Source organism: Dermacentor variabilis, chromosome 9, assembly GCF_050947875.1.
Source record: "Dermacentor variabilis isolate Ectoservices chromosome 9, ASM5094787v1, whole genome shotgun sequence".
NCBI lineage: Eukaryota > Metazoa > Arthropoda > Arachnida > Ixodida > Ixodidae > Dermacentor > Dermacentor variabilis.
Window position 1 is genome coordinate 136,860,085 of NC_134576.1, and position 18,964 is coordinate 136,879,048.

The window sequence follows — 18,964 nt, forward strand, 5'->3', positions numbered from 1 at the left end:
GGAACAAAGTATACGGCGCTGGCAATTTTCGTTGCGGGAGTAACTAATTGTTCCATATCTTTGACTCTTTTCTTTAACCGAGAGTTGTCGTTGGAAGGCGTTCATTACGCTGGCGCTCTAGATTGTACTAAAATTTAGCTTTCCCTGGAAAAATCACGCATGACATTCAGCTGCATCTAAACCGAAAGTATATTGAAAGCTACAAGAATGAGTTGAAACGTAGCAGAATTTCCATGATGACTTCTGCAGTGTAATAATGGCTGCGCCCACAGTGAACAAGCTGCGTTATAGATGGGTGGGGAGGGGTTGAGGCTAAAGTACCGGAAAGTGTACTTGACGGGAAACCAGAGAGGACTTGTAAAATCTATTTAGTTTTGTGTTCTTTCAAAACCATAATTTCATTATTTTGGCGGCAAAGGGCAGATTACTATAACGACGACGAAAATGAAAGCAAAACCTTCATTTTTTTTTTCTCCGGAACCACGGCGCGCTATACGTAAAGTAACGTTATGGATTTCAAAGAATTTTCTCGTATCTGGGTCTGCCGAGCACGGGAAGAGTTTTTGACATTTCCTAGGCCGAGTCCTTAACGCCTTTGAAACGGAACATGTAGTCATTCGTTACCGGTGAACATGTTATTTAGACACGAAACACCACGACATTAATATATAATAATAATATTCGCGGTTTTACGTGCCAAAACCACTTTCTGATTATGAGGCACGCCGTAGTGGAGGACTCCGGAAATTTTGACGACCTGGGGTTCTTTAACGTGCACCTAAATCTAAGCACACGGGTGTTTTCGCATTTCGCCCCCATCGAAATGCGGCCGCCGTGGCCGGGATTCGATCCCGCGACCTCGTGCTCAGCAGCCCAACACCATAGCCACTGAACAACCACGGCGGGTAACCACGACATTACGGCGAGCTGTTTCGTTTCTGGGCATTTCCTAATTTGCCAAATTCAGTCTCACGGGAACAGTGGGCGCTTCGCTATTGGAGAAGAGTAATTTACTAATGCAGGTTAATTTAACATTCTTCTTTAGTGTCCCTATAAATTTGGAACGCAAACTCTTGATCACCTCACCTCCCTTTCCAAATTGCCAAATATGTTTGCGGACAATTTTGTTTCTAAAGGTTTTTCTTGCTAAAGCGTTCCCTCTCCTTAGCACGTGTAATTCAGGGGCCGGTGAGAACTTTCCTGGCGAAAATAGTAAGGAGTACCGCGCCGAACACCCAATCGAGGAAAAAAAGAGAGAGAGAGAAATCTACAACCAGACGCTCTTGACGCAGGCAAGGCACACAAGCCACCGACGTGATGCGGTCGGCCGGTGCATGCTACGCACAGAACTCGCAGCGTCCCTGACCTGTGCGTTTGCCTTCACGAACCGAAAGCGTTACCGCGTGTGCGGTCGATAACGGCGTGGAAATTATTCGCGCACCGCTACGCATCAGCCGACATCATCTGAGGTCGACCCGCGCTGTGGGATGCCCGTTGCGTAACAGTGGGCTCATTTTGCAGTTGTTGCCCCGTAAGGCTGCGACGGAATTTCCCGTGCCCCCTATGCCTTCTTCCCGCCCTCCACTTCAGCAGGGCTTTTTTTTCTTTTTAAAAACACATCTAAAGGATTGACCGTTTGAAGCTCGGCTAAAGCGGATAAGGCGTTCCGCTGCTGATCTCGAGGTCGTAGGCGCGAAACCCAACTGTCACAGCGGCTGCGCATAAGTTGGAAGGAACTGGAAAAGAAAGAATAAATAAAGAGAAAGAGACACAGAGGAGAGAGAGAGAGAAAACTGAGTGTCTTCCCTTTGCTTATGTCTTCGAGACGTTATCCTGCATCGTATAAACCATTCGGTCGGAGCTCTGTCCTAAGTCGTCTACCATTACTGCTCTTAGTGGAGCTTAAAGGTGTTAATATTACTTGTATCACACGTGTCGCGCCAAGAACTGAGCGTGCTTAACATGAACGGTGAAGCGAAAAAGAAGAAGAGTGAAAAAGATAGAGATTTATTTGTACGAAGGCAGACACGTGTCTGCCCGAGCTTTGTCTTTCCTGCTGTAACTCTTCACTCATTACTCACTTCGTTTCCGCTTCCCAAGCGCACGTGAAGCGCGTTTACATTTTTTTCCTGCCGCTAAAGTTTCTCATTCTTCAAGGACAGTGTCGTGCGTCACCAAGAAAGGACTCAGTGTCTTGCCATTAAAAAATAAAAAAAAACCGTTGTTGCTGTCTTTCACGGTTTGTATTATATGAGAGAATTCGACAGAAGCATGGTCTCCCGAAAGGCTGTAATCTGGACAACATTGATTTGCGCTCCTGTTGTTTAGTTTTCCTCTCTGTCCCATGTATTGCGGTATTTTATTCTTGACCAACTGGCCTGTACTTTTACACTTCTGAAGACATGTATAGCAGTTTTTTTTTTTTATGTCAAGGGAAATGTGGGGTAAAAGCCTCAGCAGAGTAATTATGGCGCACCTTGCATACCTGCACGTCGAACATAACGGTGACTGGGGTATTAATAATCTGCATGCAATTGTGGATATGTGACTGAATCCCCCTTATGTATATCCACAACGCCATTTCATGTCGAGCTCTCGGGGCTTCGATGGGGGCGAAATATACAAACGCCTGCATGCTCAGATTTAGGTGCGCGTTAAAGGACCCAAGGTGGTGAAAATTAATCCGGAGTTCCGCACTACACGGCGTACCTTATAATCAGATCGCTGTTTTTTGGCACGTGAAACCCCAGAATTTCTTGATAATTTACCTCCCGTGCTCCCTTGCTTGGCGTAACTGTTTGGGCCCTCAGCTGTGTGCCCGTTTACCGTGCGTGCTACAGTGGGCGCCGCATTGCATGCACTATGCGTCTAGACGTAACAGTTGATTTTATTTTGTTCGTGCTCGGTTTCTTATCGTATGGTGTGCTTTTTGAAGGCAGGTCTACTTAGTATAACGCCGAACGCGTAGCTGTGTCGTGCATGACTTCTCGCGCAATGCAATGCAACGTTACAGCAAGCAATAACTGAAAAGAAAAAAAAAAAAGAAAGAGAACACCATAAAAGTGCTCACGAAAGCATACATGTAATCACACATCTTACATAATTCCCGCGGCTGGATAGCACCTCTACTGCTACCGCGAGTAATTTGCGACCTCCATTACCGGGCATGCCTGTATCGCGCGAGCCTCAAGATTAGATAAAGCGTCAAAATTACGTGCAGTTCACTTTTCCCGCAGAACTGTGCTTATCGCCGCTTGACCTCTCGTGATTCTCCTTGCTTCGTCGGGGATTTTTTTCCTTCTTTTTTTCTTCTTTTTTTCGTCCCAGCGGGCCGTAAATTGTGGCGATAGGCAACACAGCCCAGCGCTTTCTATATTTTTTTCCTCTCGAGATCCCGCGCTGCAGGCAAATTCTTCGACATCGACGTTCCGAGAGGTCGTAACGTGGCCATCGATTGAAGAAAAGAAAAATCAGGCTCGTGGCTGAAGTATAAGCTATGCTTGAGCATAATTTTATATTGTTCTTATAAGTTCGGCATATCCCCTCCAGCTACCATTTGTGTACGCAGCTCGTTTTTCGCCAGTTCTGTCCAGCTGTGGCAAGAAAAACCCACAACTTATAGAGCTTAAACTCTGGAGTGTTTATATCTTGTTGGGCTGTAGTAGGTGAAACTAGAAGACGGACGCAAATTGATGCATTTTCGCAGAATGTATACGTATCACAGAATGAAAATACTCAATGTATATCGTGTCTGCTCGCGCCCATCTTCTCATTATTGAGCTCTGGGTAAATTAAACCTTGGTCGCTATATAATGTAAAACTATTCCTCTCTGTTTTTATTCGAAATTCGCCATTGCCCTCCGTGATATTGTCAAATCACACAAATCACGGATTTCTATAACGGCGGATTTGGGTCAAAAACAGAGTGGAATAGGTCCACATTGTCGCTAGTCCATCTGCGTTAAGGTCCATTTGGCTCCATTTCAGTGTGGCTGCATTTCACATCCATGTGCATATTATCGCTACCCACGACCGCTTTGCCGATGGAAAGCCAAGATTAGTGCGCGCTATAGTCCAGGCGTGCGACATAGCGTAAAGAGAGTTCGGAAGAACCCGAGCGAAGATTGCTGTTTTTGGGAACGCTAAGTCACTTCCGGTATGCGCTACATCGAACCCGGTTATAACGAATACGCTTATAGGGTAAATATAGTTCGGTATATATCGAGTAATTCGATGTACCGAAACTCGCCTACAAGGAACCTAAACGAACCTTTGTGATGCGTTCGTTGTATACAGACTTGTCATATCCTCTGGAGGAAAGAATTGAGGAAGCAACCAATTTGTTGTAGACCTAAACCTTAGTAAGCAACAATCTTTGCCTGTACGTTGGGCTGTTTCTCGGCATCACTAAGAATCGTATACACTATGCCCAGTACGTTATGAGAGTGTTATTTTACATGAGTATCGCTTAGTAAGTTTCAGGGGTTCGATGAAGGGGATAGTTCGCTCCATCTGGGTTCTTTATATTTGGATTCGACTGTACTTCTAAAGCTGCATAAAGTTTTTCTATTGGGCAAGTCTGCTCAGCTTCTCGAACAGCTTGTATGGCAATGGTTGTCTACATTGTCATCACTAAATTTCCCGGAGATTTTTTTTTCTCTTCTTTTTTTCAAGGCGTGCACGCTCCGTTTCCCACTGCGGCCTGCTTTGCTCGAAGTGTTTCGAACGCCCATCGCACAACGCACCACGTGTCGCACCAAATGCGGTGAACAAAGAGACAGACGAGGGTGATAATTTTCCATTCCCTGCATTAGTTGAGCTCGTTCTTTCTACGAGCCGCATTGTTCGCGTGGCATGGGCGTTTGTAAGCAGTGGAGGGGAAAAGAAAACAAACAACAAAAAAACCGCCCTGAGCGAGGCTGTCCTTTGCAGCGCGCTCTCGTCGCCGTCTCGACAACCTTGGCAGAGGACTAATGTGCTTTTCTTCGCTGTTGCTTGTTTCGCGCTTCATCGGCGCCCGTTTTGGTTCACTGCTGGCGCGTGGTCGGTTGTCGAAAGGATACATTTATTAAGGGGGAACGTACAGTTGGGAAACTTGTGCGTTTCCAACCCTAACAAGAAAAAAAAACATACGCCCTATATGTTCTATATCCGTAATCCTATATGATTATATGTAGGATCCTGCATGTAAACCTGTATGTTCCCATATAAGTCCATATGACCATGTAGGATTATGGTACGGGGAATGTGGGCATTTTACAATAGGGAACCCTCTCCGCGGTAGCGTCTTGGCGGCGTTGTTTAGGCGTACCTTTGTTTCGGGAGTGTATTTTCATAATTAAGATTATATTTTTCATCGTTACGTTGATCTTCTGGCGGACGTCTCTGGTTTATGCGTACCTTTGAGTGCGCTTATTTATTCCAAGTACGCTCATATTACTCCAACACTGTATCTTAATCGGTCAGTTAATCTAGTGGAATTCCGTCGTTTAATTTAGCGTATACGCTTATTTTACTCCGATCAATACTGGATTTTCATCAGTAAGAACAGTGGCGTAGCCAGGAATTTTTGTTGGGGGGTAGGAGAAAAGTGGGGGGGGGGGAAGATGTACCCGTCTGACTGGGGACGGGAAGGGGGTAGGCCTTGGCTAGGAAGGCCGCACACTAACAGAGAAGTAAACAATAAAAGAAATAGTGTAACACGATATAAACAGTATAGTAATATTTGATTATCTCAGCTTCGTGGAAACGCCGACATCCGATGAACGGGACACCTAGAAAAGTGGTTTGCACCAACACTTAGAACAAACTATGACAAACAGTCCTTACTTTAGACAGTGCCATCTCTCCTAAATAAACTTATTTATTAACATTTCAAAGTTACTTGCAACTAAAGCTCTCAAATTACGCTGTACTGCTGATGTGTGTGTGGGTGTGAATATAAATGTGAACATGTATATATCTGCTATGTGCAGAAATTTGCTAAATTGAGCTGGTTCCCTTCTGACGTATGTGTTGTTATATATGTGTGTATAGGAAGAAATGTTTCTTTGCTTATGATCATGTTCGCTTGTTTTTTTTTAATTTTCTGTATGATTTATTTTAGGCTTTAGGTTTTATATTTATTATTATTTTTTGTGCATGCTGCACTTCCGTCATACCAAAGGGGTGGGGTCCCCTGTCCAGCTCATCGGAGATTTTTGTCCCGGCTTCTCCTCTCGAGGAAATAAAATTTTAATTTTAGATTTCATTGGGGGGCGGGGGGCGGAGGGCGGAGGGAAGGGGTCGTGACCGGTGTGCTACCCCATGGATACGCGCCACTGGATAAGAATATCTTTTAATTGGTAAGTTGATCTTCAGGCGGATTTCTATTACAAGCAGCAAGAAATAACTATTTTTCGTCATTCTTTAGACCAGCCAACGAAGTGAGTCTTAAAAAGGGTGCCTTCATGGCGCACCCTGGCTCCTTATGAAACCGAGTGCTATAGCCCATAGATTGCACAGAGGCATACATCAGAGAGCTTTGCTTTCTTTTGAAAGATTGTTATTGAGTCTGTAGAAAGCTACACCGACCGTCTGTGGAGAAGACTATGACAAATAAATCCATTCTCTGTGAGCTGTTGTGATCCTCAAATTTCTAAACGTCCTGTTTTCAGAATCTTTGCGGACAGTAGCTGTCGAAAAGTGCTAGGCCGTAAGTCCACACCCTATTCGTAAACATTGTGTAGACGCTGTAGAAAAAAAAAAAAAAGTTTTGGCTTTCTATAGGCCTGGCTGCTCAAATTTTTGCTGCAGGTGGTCTGTGTTTCTCAAAGAAGGCAAAAACAATCAGTCGTCGTGGTTTTCGTCCTGCCTTTTTTAAAAAAAATAACTATTTCTACACAGATCTCATGAGCAAATACGTGCAATAGGAGCACACTTTGCGAGAAAGTGATGCTTACAAGGCTTTTTGTTCAGGAGCGTGGAAAAACTGACTATATCGAGGTCGTTTGGCGCAAGGAAACTGCTTTGACAATGTACTTGACAAAATGCCAGACAGAATTATTGAGAATAATCTAGTCCGAACTTGAAGTTTGTAACTGTCTCTTTGCTGTTTGAAGTTCCAGTCCCATAATTGTTAGCAGGTACTTTTAGAAGTGCACCGGCCTAAGTGGCTTTTTATAAAAGACTTCATGATATCGCCATGCGCGCGCGTGGTGCTCACTCTTTCCCTCTATTTATTTATTTATTTATTTATTTATTTATTTATCTATTTATTTATTCGGTTGACGAGGCATGACTATCGTGATGCTGGAGACGAAAGACGGGGTCAGCAGTCACCAACCCCTAGCACCGCAGTATAGATTCACCACAGAACAGTAATTTCTCTATGCCACCCACCACCAGTGCAGGGTAGCGAACCACTCGTATCTTTTCCCTCCCTGCCTTTCATGTCCTTACTTTCTCTCGGCTGTAATTTTCTCACACGTCTGGAAAGTGCATGCAGTGCAGGCGTCATCCATATGTACAGCATGGGTGGGATAGCAGGTAGTATTTCACCGTCTATCATAACTAATGCACGCCACAAATACCTGCATGCGATTTTTTTTTTCTGCATCGATGTCCGCGCAATGCGTCATACGAGCCACTTTCTTTCTTCAGAGTGAGTGTGCTATGTACATATAGTCATTGCACTAAAGGTTTAGGGCATTGCAGGTACTATTCAGTCATGCAGTGCGTCTCAAGGTGTTTCAAGTAGCACTGCCCCTCGCGTCTGAGAATTTTCAGTACTCCGGTGTACGTATGCACAACTTCGTTTGCATTACTAAAGGGATAGAACGGTCTCGTGTGCTAAATCTCGATCAAGACCGCTCTCTATAATTTAAAGGAACTCTAAAGATGACAATTATTTTAGCTGTGCTAGTACGATACTCTTCCACAACACCACAAAAAGAGAAGACGCTTGGCAAGCCAGAAAAGACACGAACACATGACGGGTGGCGCCGCCGCCGTGAAGTTCCCGCACGAGCTCACCGTGACACCACGGATTTTGAAGCTCGGGCCTAGTTAAATAGTTATCGATAAAAATGGAGTAGGTTGCATACTAAGGAAGACTAACCTCCGTATTCAGAAATGCAACTAAACTTGCCGAACATGCCGAAGACGCTCATTGCGTTTCATTAGGTGCGTTGACGACAGGCGTCGTTTAAATCAAGTCAAGCATGGGCTTCAAATTAAGATTCATTTCTGAATACGGGGGTAAGACTGCACTTGAGAAGTTTGAAATATTTTTACTGAACCACAACGGCGGAAATGCGAAAAGAAAAAAAAACTCCGCCTCCATTCTATCCTGTGAAAGTGGATGCACAGCAAAGCTGTTGCCGACGTTAGACTACGTTAGACGTAGCACCACCACCATAAGCGACGCACGTCATGCGCACACGCACGCATGCATAAGTGTAGCATGCATCCTCATTCTTCTAGGCCCTCCGCCAAGCGCAAGCGCCTTGTTGAACGAATCGATTTTAGAGCGCAGCTCTTTGGCGTCCGTTCCTGGGTTTCGCGTCGTCGTCGGCGTTGTCGTCGGCCTCGTAACCAGCTCCGCCCCCCTTTCATCCCCCCAGCGCTAGCAGCGACCGACTGATACCGCTGGATGCCGCTGACGCCGCTAGAGAGTCAAGATAACGTGACTGCATAGAACACCGTCGCCGCCATGCAGAAAGAGGAGGAAAGGGTCCCCCCCCCCTGTTCTTGTGTGGCGGATAGGGTGCTCTTCAGTTGCCGACGCGCCGGTTATTTCACGTAGGCCCCGGCACGTCGACGAATACGTGACCACCTTCCCACGGCTAGACCTGGTTCTTAGCGCTGCGGAAGCGAGGGTATCATATTGTTTGTGTCGGCATCGGCGGCGTTGTCCCTGAAACCAACTCCGCAGCTGGGGTTGACTCACTATCGGCGTCAGCGGCATCAGTCAGTCGCTGCTATCTCTTCCCTCCTCCCTTTATCGTGTTGTCCGCTTGCTGCGCGCGCTTCTGCCCCCATCGTTTGCCGCTGGGTGTACACGCCGCCCCCCTCCCCCCTCTTCCTGCGAGTCTCCGGTTGTCAAAGCGCCGGCTCGAACTTAATTCCTTTCTTCGCTCCTCCTCCAATGCAACCCCTGTGCGGTGGCAATCAGAGAGCCAGATCGGTGGCGGCGGATCTGTATATGTGCACCGCCCGAGCCGAAATTGCCGCTGCCGTTCGCCACTGCGAAATTATCTGCCAGTTCTTTCTGAGCCATGAGCGAGACGACCGATGGAAGTCCTCCGTCTGCTGCTGCTGCTGCTGCTGCTGCTGCTGCTGCTGCTAAACGAGCTGCCAGAGCAGAGGCCCAGCGCCGTCGCCGTCAGAATCCAGAGGTGCGTGCCGCCGAAGCAGAAGCTTACCTAGTGGAGTCTTTGTTAAAGGAATACGTGTGAAAAATAAAAAAAAATTCTGTGATAGCGCATACATGTGTTGCTCGATTTCTTTGCCTCAATCTATCGAAAAGGTGAAACAGCTTATTTGCTGCGCTCAAATTTCGCATTAGGAAGTAACGTAATCGTCGGTAATTTTTTTTCAAAGCAAATTGCGTCAGAAAAATCGTAAATTGCGACTTACACATAAGGTGCAGGCATGATAGCTTCTTCGAATATACGAGAAAACTGAAAACTCATAAACGCGTAAGAAAACGCGTAAACTGAAAGACAAAGCCATTTTCCACCTGCCATTTGAGGTCCGTCTGAGTGGCCGCGGCCGCTAGGTGGCGGTACTGCTTTTGGGTGAGCGCAGAACGAGCCCACCGACAATCCCGAGGCTAACTGTAAATCACTTTGCAGTCTGTGACTTCACACTGACGTGCCGACTGTGGGGTTTCGGCGCGAAATTAAAAGGGAACTATGACCGTCACTTCATCTGCCAATAATCAACCCATTTCCGCTAATTCAACGAAAATAGACTTCTTCAAGAATACTTTACCAATATAGACTAATTCAGTGTTTTTTTAGTGCGACTTTAGATACAGTAGAATATGGGACCCTAATTATCAGACGGTCACGCTCGGTGACAGCTTCATTTTAGAGCGCAGCTCTTACGCGTCCGTTCGTGCGGTGAGCGTCGGTGTCCCTGGTAACCGAGCGAATGAGCACGGCGAAGGATGAAGAAGCGAACGTGGAGCGCAGCCGGGGATGAAAGGCGGCGACAGCGAAGAGAGCGCGAGGAGGAAAGCGGCGGAGGAGAGTATGGCAAAAGCGTGAGAAGAAAAGCGTAGTGCCGCGCAAGACGGGCTCCGCAGCGACGATGGCCACGAGATGGCGCCAGTGTAGCGCGCGTCGTCTGTTCACCGATGACGCCAACGTTTAAGCTTGCGGCGAGCCCGGCCACCGATACCATATATGGAAACGGAGCACTGCACAAGCGGAGGCTTGTCTGCGGCTGCTGCTGTGAATCGCCCACGCGTCACCGACTCGCTGCCTTTCGCGACCTCCCGGTTAGCAAGACAGTCGTAACACAAATCGCTCCGTTTGCAACGTGCCGCGCAAGACGGATTGTCCGCGCCAGCCAATATATCGCGAAATGAAAACACGTTTAGAGCTGCGCTCAAATTTCGAATTAGGGAGTATATCGTAATCGTCGGTGAATTTTTTTTACTAGATGTGACATCCGGTGCAACGCCTCATTGGAGCAACGGGCATCCTGTCCGTTGGCCTATCCAGTGAGTGCGCAATGAAAACGAGGCATCCTCTACAGAGGTCGCATTGTTGGACTCTGTTGCCAATGCTCAGTTCGGTAGTCATGTTGCTGCAAGGCTGCTTTGTCCCACGCACGGTTGTTACGAGGCGAAGCCTCGGTGCCGGTTTGTACGTGCGCGACTGTGAACGTGTGCCTTTGCCTGCAGGAGTCCAAGCTCGTGGGAGGGATCAAGCCTCGCACTCGCTACCGGAGCCGCTCCCTGTCGGCGTCGTCCACCGACAGCTACAGCTCAGGTGAGTGCATCTCCTCGTCTGGTGTGCTTCCGTATCCGCGGGCTACGCGATACGTTGTCGTGCGTGGGTCGCTCGCACCGCATATAAGTGTGAACGCCGTACGTTGAAACTATCCTCGAATGTGCACTCGTTTTGAACGTTAGCCTGCGTACGGCGTCCGCCGACAACGACGTTTGGTCGCGCAAAGCTTACGTGGAAGCGAATATCTGAATATTTTGAAACATCCTAGCCGTGGTTCTGTCTTTTGAGATGATAAGGTCGAAGTCTGTCATAAGTTATGCTTCCCATATCCATCACATCCATTATAGCTATCATATCATATAAAGACGGGACACGAAATGCTGTGATAGCTTGACGGAAGCTTCAGCAACATCAACGACGCCTGCCGAAGCTTCTGCTACAAGAATAGTAATTGTGTGTTGCTGTGTGCATAAGAACAGAGAGAGCTCAGTTTGCTGGAGTAACCTACGTTGTATCAATTTTGGAGACTACTCGCAACACTCTCCTTCCCGCCAGAGAGGTACGTTCAGTTAGCCTCATTTAGTACTAGCAGAGTAAACGTGACCCACCGTGGACAACGAGAACGCTGGGCAACGTAGTTAAATATGGGATACGCAGTTATTCTCGTCCAACACGTCCGTGGCACTATATACATAGCAGAAACTTCGATGCTAACAAAGAAGCTCGAGAACAAGTAAAGGCATTGCCATCGGCCAGAATGGGTTGTGAGACGTTTATGGAAATGAAAGGACCATGATTTGTTGTGATAGAATCCAGACCACTTTTAGCGATTGAAGTAGGAATCATAATTTTAAATTAACAAAGAAAGTCTCAAAGCCCTGTAAGTGACGAGGCCTAGCGCTGATATCTTGGGACTGCGGGTATATTTTGTGAGATTACTGTACATAAGTCGACCGTTATTAAGTACATCATAATTATTGCCTAAAATTGCATTTGGTATATTATTAGAGACTCGCGCTTTATTCCATGCTTGGGATATTGAAAGCGCACGTGTGGCCACGGCAACACGCTGAACTGCGTATCACGTGTAAAAGCAGTCGTTTCGTTTTCGATCCCATTGGTTTCGTTTTTTACTGGTTAAATACCAAAGAAGTTGGACAGGAATCCACAAACACACGTAGCTTTTATCGCAGAAACATTAACACATCGAAGGAAAGCATGAATCGCAGGAACATCGACTTGATAAACAATACTTTCTCAACTACAGCCGAAGAAAGTTTAGTATTTAAACCTCCTTGCTACGGCCGCACCTGCCTCCTGCCTCTCCCGAATGCCGGCGTATAATCGCTATCGCGATCACCTATCACCGTTTTCAGCATGCTTCCAGTGAACGATATCTTCACTGCAGATCGAAATATTCTGATAAAACAAAGTCCACGGCGTTTTCCGCGTTACCACTTCACGATTAGATATTCTGATGGCAAGCTTTCCATTGCGCTAAAAAAGAATGGGTACCATGAAAATTGATTGACAGTGGCTTTTGAGAACCGCGCAAAGAGCGATGAAACGAAAAATGTTATGAGAGCGGTATGGATCAGAGAGCAAATGGGACTAGACGATATTGTAGTTGCCATTAAAAGAACACACACACACACACACACACACACACACACACACACACACACACACACACACACACACACACACACACAGATATATATATATATATATATATATATATATATATATATATATATATATATATATATATATATATATGAAGGCGATAACTATGTAAGTGAGCCAGCAAAGCGTGCTATGGCCCATTTAACAGACCTATTCAGAGGCTTTTACTATATTTTTTGCTATAATATTTGCTATAATGTCACGACTGAATTATCTAAATATGTTCACTATTTTCGTGTTGGCGTCCAGTACTTCGGTTTTCCCGCCATATGTAGGCGACACGCACCTAGAAGAAGTTTGTATGTCGGGTGGTATTTCATTTGTTACAGATAAGGCAGCGAGAAAATAAAATATCCATAATATGACGCGAAATTCGCAAGAAAGGGCCCGTCCTTCGAATGGAGGGGTGCAACCGTAGCTGTCCAGTGTTATTCAGCTGAGCCGCTTGTAGCGCCATCCTTCGCACGAGACGTGATACGGAGAGGGAGCAGTGCAGCGTCGGTGATCTTGGAGCCCCTTACCTAATAGCGGCGAACGAGAGTCTCCCACAAGAGAGGGCGCTTGGTGAGCAATAGGAGGCGGCGTCAAGTACGTCGTGTCTCCGTGAGATGGCGAAAGGTGCCGTGAGGCGAGCGCTGCGTTAACCTGCTGGCCGCATTGGACCTATTATTATTATTATTATTATTATTATTATTATTATTATTATTAGTTTCTTTTTAATCTTTATAGAGGAGAATGTTAGCTTAACCTGCGACTTCTTTCCTTTTCTTGAACTTCCAGCTGTTACTTTTCTTTAGGAATTATTGCTTGCCCTGGCGAAGTTATACTACTACTACTACTACTACTACTATTACTACTACTACTACTACTACTACTACTAATAATAATAATAATAATATACTATAGTAAAAACTGGATAACTGAACAGCGTAATTGTTGCCCCGTTTTTCTCTTGAGAGGAAAAAAGAAATGTAAGTGTATAAGTTTACTATACACATATGCTGTTATAATAATAATAATAAAAATGTAATGAGCAGGGGTGGTGGGGTAAACACATTATCACTTGGCTGTTCTTTCTTTCTTTTTCTTTTTGACTGTCCTTTGCCAGCATAAAAAGGAAAGCAGCACTGAAGAGACATTTGCCCGAGAAAGTATCAACTGGAAAGTTCTTGAATTTCTTATAAGGCGGGCGCTGGAAGTGCGAAGAAAGATTACGCGCGTTTGTTTTCTTCACTTTCGTCGCAGTGTAAGTACGCTGTGCAACTTTAATAACTTGCTGTACCGGTCTGTAAATAATTGCCATCGTCGACGTTGTCTGAGGCGTGAAAGGTGCACGCGCGTGCGACACGAGAAAACGATATATAACATAAATCCGGGCGGCGAGTTCGTTTACTTGTTGCGTTCGCGCCACATAATTCCGCGCCGAGAGGCGTTCTTTTCCGGTTTATTTACTTTGCCGCCTACAGTCTGTGCCGTGAAGCGAGCTTGCCAGTCGTTGCGGAAGAACCAAGCTGGAAGGCGGCGCCAAAAAGAGCGAAATTCTGGCGCGCTATTGAGGCTTGCAGCCGTGCTTTCGATGTACTCTGCCTTCGGGTTTCCGCGGCTTCGCGTCGGAAATTCCGCTGAGGCATACAGGGTTTCGTGCTAGCTAACTACTCGACGCAAACCGGACGCTGCACGCAATGCTTAATAAACCACCTCTGGGACGACGAGGGCTTCAGACCTGGTTTTGACGTCTCGTTGGCTTGTGCACCGAGAACTACGAATTCAGTTTCTACGGCTCAGTTTATCTCGCTTTGGGAGCAGTAGGTTGGAGGGAAGGAGGGGGCGGAGGACGGGGGGAGTTATGAGGTTGATGCGTAGGTCGGTGTGATTATAGCCGAGTTGGTGACACCCTTGGAGAATGCAATACGAGCTCCGCCTACGAAATCCCTTTGTATCCGCTTGTTGTGCGTCTGCGCTAGTTCTCGAGAGACGCCGATACTGAAAGACGTTCGTCTCCGCCGTGACGTCACAGAATGGAACGAACATTATTGGCTCGCGCGTACATACAACTTTGTCTTAGTTGTATATCGGTGAACTTGCTGCTGCAATTCAAGGACTTGGTAGTTCTCCCTCTTTCCGTAACGTAGTCTTTTTTTTTTTTCTTAAGCGGGCAAATAGAATTCTTTGTGCAGTAAACACAAGACAGAACGCTTTCTGAAACGTAGTGTCGGTTTTCTCTTTCTTTTTTCTACCGAAAACGACATTCATTGAGTCGTGGACTTGCAATAACCAAGGGTGCCCCTACATCTTCGTAAATGCTTAACCCTACAGTGTAGACTTCGCACTCCTCTCATTGTCGGCTTGAAAAAGTAGCGGCTGGGGACACCACTTGCACGTTCACGCAGGGCACCTTCGCAAGTGACACGAAATGGTCATAAAGCGTTAAGCCACGTATGAATGACTCATTTCCGGCTCACCAATCACGTGCACACATGGCATAACTGCGCAAGTTAGTTCGATAACGGAAGCCGACACGTAAATCTTTCTGTTGCGCTCACTCACGCACGAAGTAGCAGTTTAGGCATTGGGTGCCGGGCTTTGTTCGGTGTGTACGAATCACGCATACTGATCGGCCCAAAGTTGGCACACGTCTGTACTCAATGTGCCTGCCTTCATAGAGGGCCGGCTACGCCGCGAAGCAATGAAAACCTTGCGGAGAGGCGAAAGTTATGGAGGCAGGGGTTTATTGACGTCCGCGCGATAGGGAGAGAAGAGAGAACTTCATTTACAAAGTGAATACAAGCACATTTACAGAAAGGTGTTTAACGGTGCTGTACGACGAATACAGACTGACTGCTGTATTCGCCGTCAGTCTGTATACGCGAGTCGATAAGAGCGCCTGACTATAGGCGGTGTAGATGCACGGTCTGTAGCCTACATACATAAATTTCTAGTTTTTTGAGCTAATACATGTAGCCGAAAGGGCGCAAATTGCCACAGCAGCTTGTTTTGCACTGTACAGTACTCGCGGGGTGAACGATCAAGCGAGCGAACGAACCATTAGAGCGTGTCTCCTGCTTAACCGCTGAGCGTTCGGGAAACAAACATTATTTGATAAAGCACGGCATCGCGACCGATAAAAGTTGGCCGCTGAAGAGAGAGAGGCGTTTTTTTTATGTCTGGCTAGTAGACGACGACATAGGTCAGCACATGTGCTATCAGGCCGTAAAGGTCGCGAAAGAAAAGAACAAAGAGAAATGAATGACGTTGCATTTTCTTATTTGCTCTATAGAGGCGCGTGACAGCAACAGCGCTTTATCGTGCACCAGTATGGAAAAAATAGACGAAAGTGGTGAAAAAAAGGGAGACAGGCATCAGCGCGGTACGTACAGTATTTTCCTCTCTTCCACACACACACACACATATATATATATATATATATCAAAGGTGGGAAAGCAACACATCAATCTCTCCTAGGGCGAAAAGCCGCCTCGTGTGGGGACACCACCTGGTTGATTGATCGCAAATGTTCGCGAGTGGATGAGTAGAATACTGATAGGCTCTTGTAAAGGCAGAGGGAAGCGAGGGAAAGGGGGGGGGAGAGTTTACAGAGGAGAACACGCCTTGTCCGTGTTGCCTCGTTCTCCCGTGACGATGATGATAGTGGTTGCTCGCAACGCGCCTCACAGGTCTCACTCTGCGTCAACACATAGACGACGCGTCGATCAAAAAAGTTCAGAGTCTGTCACCACTGCGCGCAACCCAGTTTTGCGTGTGCGTACGCGAGTATCTATTGGGAGTTCTTGCAAGTAACCGCACGGGAAGCGCGTATTACCCGCGTATTTGCTTGGCGTGATTACAGCGTACCAGGGGTGTGCGAATAGTGATTTTTGAGACCGAGTCGAATACGAATATAGTAGTGCCGGACGCGAATCGAAACGAATATCGAATAGTTTTCGGGTAACGAACAGCCGTTGTCAGCTAATATAAAATGAGGTTCACACTCTGGTATTCTCAAAGTTAACACGTTTCTGTCATTACATAGCACGTTACGAAGTGTTGTTTATTAAAAGCACAAATGGAGCATTAGGAGCAAGTAGTTCTTTTCGTATGCACAGGACTCTTCAGAGAGTGCGAATGATCGCTGCATACAGCCTGTAAAGTACCATGACTACCTAAGCGACGTAGCCTGCTCCACTACGCAAGTTCTCTTGTTTTATGTTTATACTATGCCCGATAGGGTGAAAATTTACCCCCTCCAATTTTTATGCTTATTTGGGCGCAGATGACGTTTTAAGATGTTCGAAAGGTGTTCAAAAAATATCAGCATTTACGAATGATGACTATTCTGTTCGAAGACTGAATCGAAAATGACGCTATTCGAATATATATTTGAACGTTTCGATTATTCTGAGCGTATGCTGCCTTCGCGTGAAGCCCAAACATGTCGAAAAATTGCCGAAAATGTACAAGACTAAAATGACAGCACGAAGTTTACAAATCCGTAACTATGCATCCGAAACATGTCGCAGTTCTGTAAGCTGCACATGTTACGGCAATTTGAGCACACTAATTAGATGTAGGCATTTACAGCTTACATAAAGCCTCTACAACGTTAACGAGGGTGTTAGACTGACATCACTCACGGATTAGTGGTATATTTCAAAGTATGCTTGCTTTATATGTATTAGTATGTGATGTTTACAAAATACTGATATATTTCTTTTAATTGCTGAGTTACAGAGTTGTAAACTTGATGCCAGAGCTTTTTTTTTCTTCTTTTCAATTTTGAGATATTCAAGAAGGTGTAAAAAAATTAAACGTCATGAACCGAAAATCCGCTTTCTTTAGTCACTCGATTTTAACCTTTTTCTTTAAATGCGAAAACCTTTTATGATTTAATGCAGCGGTTGTGTTTAGATAAAAAATTCCGAGCTTCCTCTCAACCCCTCAACCGCACAAATTTTCGTTTGCAGTAGTTGTAATACGTGGCACGAAATTTCTCATTTGATTCCGTATTTATAGAGGTCGCGGGACAGAATGATATAGCTTTTTGTAAGGGTGTGTACCTGTAAACTTTTTTTATCCATACGGTGTGACAATATCCGTAGCTTTTGCGCCGTTAGCCTAAAGGAAAGTGACGAAGAACAAAGGGAAGAATACATGCAAAGTCACGCGATAGACTAAAATCCCTTTTAATGCCGAGTGAATTAAACGGTGGTCTTTGAGAGATGAAAAAAGCTGCGCATTTCTTTAGGGGCTTTCTTTCTTTCTCTGTCTCTTTCTTTCATATTACCGTGTGTTGTGAACGCTCTTCGACATATGGTATGCGCGAAGCGAAGCCCAAGCCGGCCTTTTTCTGAAACTTGACCGGCTGCTCGAGTGGTTATGCAAGAAAGTTGAAAAAGAACGCGAAAGCCGGAATACTCGAAAGAAACACCGCCATAGCCTTGTGTTTGGTTATTTCCTCACTGCCGACGTGTAGGGAAATGACCCTCTTTCCAGATATTATTGCCTCTGGGGCACGAATGTAGGTGCCAAGGAATGGAATGTGAAACAGGAAGCGAGATGAAAACGCTTACGCAAGCGCTGCCTCGAGTCCTTTAGAAAAGGTTTTTTTTTCTTCACTTTCTTCTTTTCAGCACTTCCCCCATTTTTACCATTTTGCCGCACCTCCTTTCTTATTTTTCTGTTTGTTATAATTATTATTTTTCTTTCTTACGGTACTTGTGTTTCAAACTCTGGTCTGAACTTGAGTTTGTTGGTATGACTTCATTAAGGGGAAACAGAGCGAAAACACTAGAGAACAAAAATGGACAGGACATCGCCTATCCTGTCAGTCTTTCTTTTATCGATTTTCTTTTCGCGCTGTTCACCCGTAATCGACCTCTGGTGTTTTGCCCGAGTTGCCATTGTCAATCCGATACTCTATTCGGCGACGGTTTTCTTCCCCAGCTACTTGGCATCCAACGCGATACGAAATGCATATAATGTGAAGCGTAAGCAGATGACGAACGATACTTCAATTTAAAATAAAATTTTGATCGCTCTTCGCTGCCCCTTCCCTGTGGCTCCTTTCACTGTTTCTCATCTATAATTGTAAGTTTGCGCGTATGCTTTTCTATTTTAAGGCACGGTATTTAGAAACTTTATATATTCGCCCGTGAACATTAATTTGGCACTCGGGCTTCATGTTGATTGGGGAATATAATCTGTATTATTTTTTAAAAATTGTTTATTTGCTAGATGTTTATGACGTTACTACGTTGATTCGATCTAATCCGTGCTATTGTGCTCTAAATTCCGCATTCCTAAGTTTCGTGTCTCACTGGTCCTTGTTTTGCTGCCGT

General features: G+C 45.6%; 1 protein-coding gene and 1 long non-coding RNA gene across 5 annotated transcripts in view; one reads left to right on the forward strand and one right to left on the reverse strand.

The window, feature by feature from the left end:
* LOC142557637 (adenosylhomocysteinase-like 1) overlaps nucleotides 1–18,964 on the forward strand; it is a 271,459-nt gene that overhangs the window by 52,252 nt on the left and 200,243 nt on the right. For all 3 annotated transcript variants that reach the window (XM_075669613.1, XM_075669611.1, XM_075669612.1), the window contains exon 2: nucleotides 10,895–10,982. In XM_075669613.1, the coding sequence (XP_075525728.1) occupies nucleotides 10,895–10,982 (88 nt within the window). The remainder of the gene's footprint in view (nucleotides 1–10,894; nucleotides 10,983–18,964) is intronic.
* The window catches only part of LOC142557641 (uncharacterized), a 137,416-nt gene that overhangs the window by 31,122 nt on the left and 87,330 nt on the right, over nucleotides 1–18,964 (reverse strand). The gene's annotated exons all lie outside the window — the stretch shown is intronic.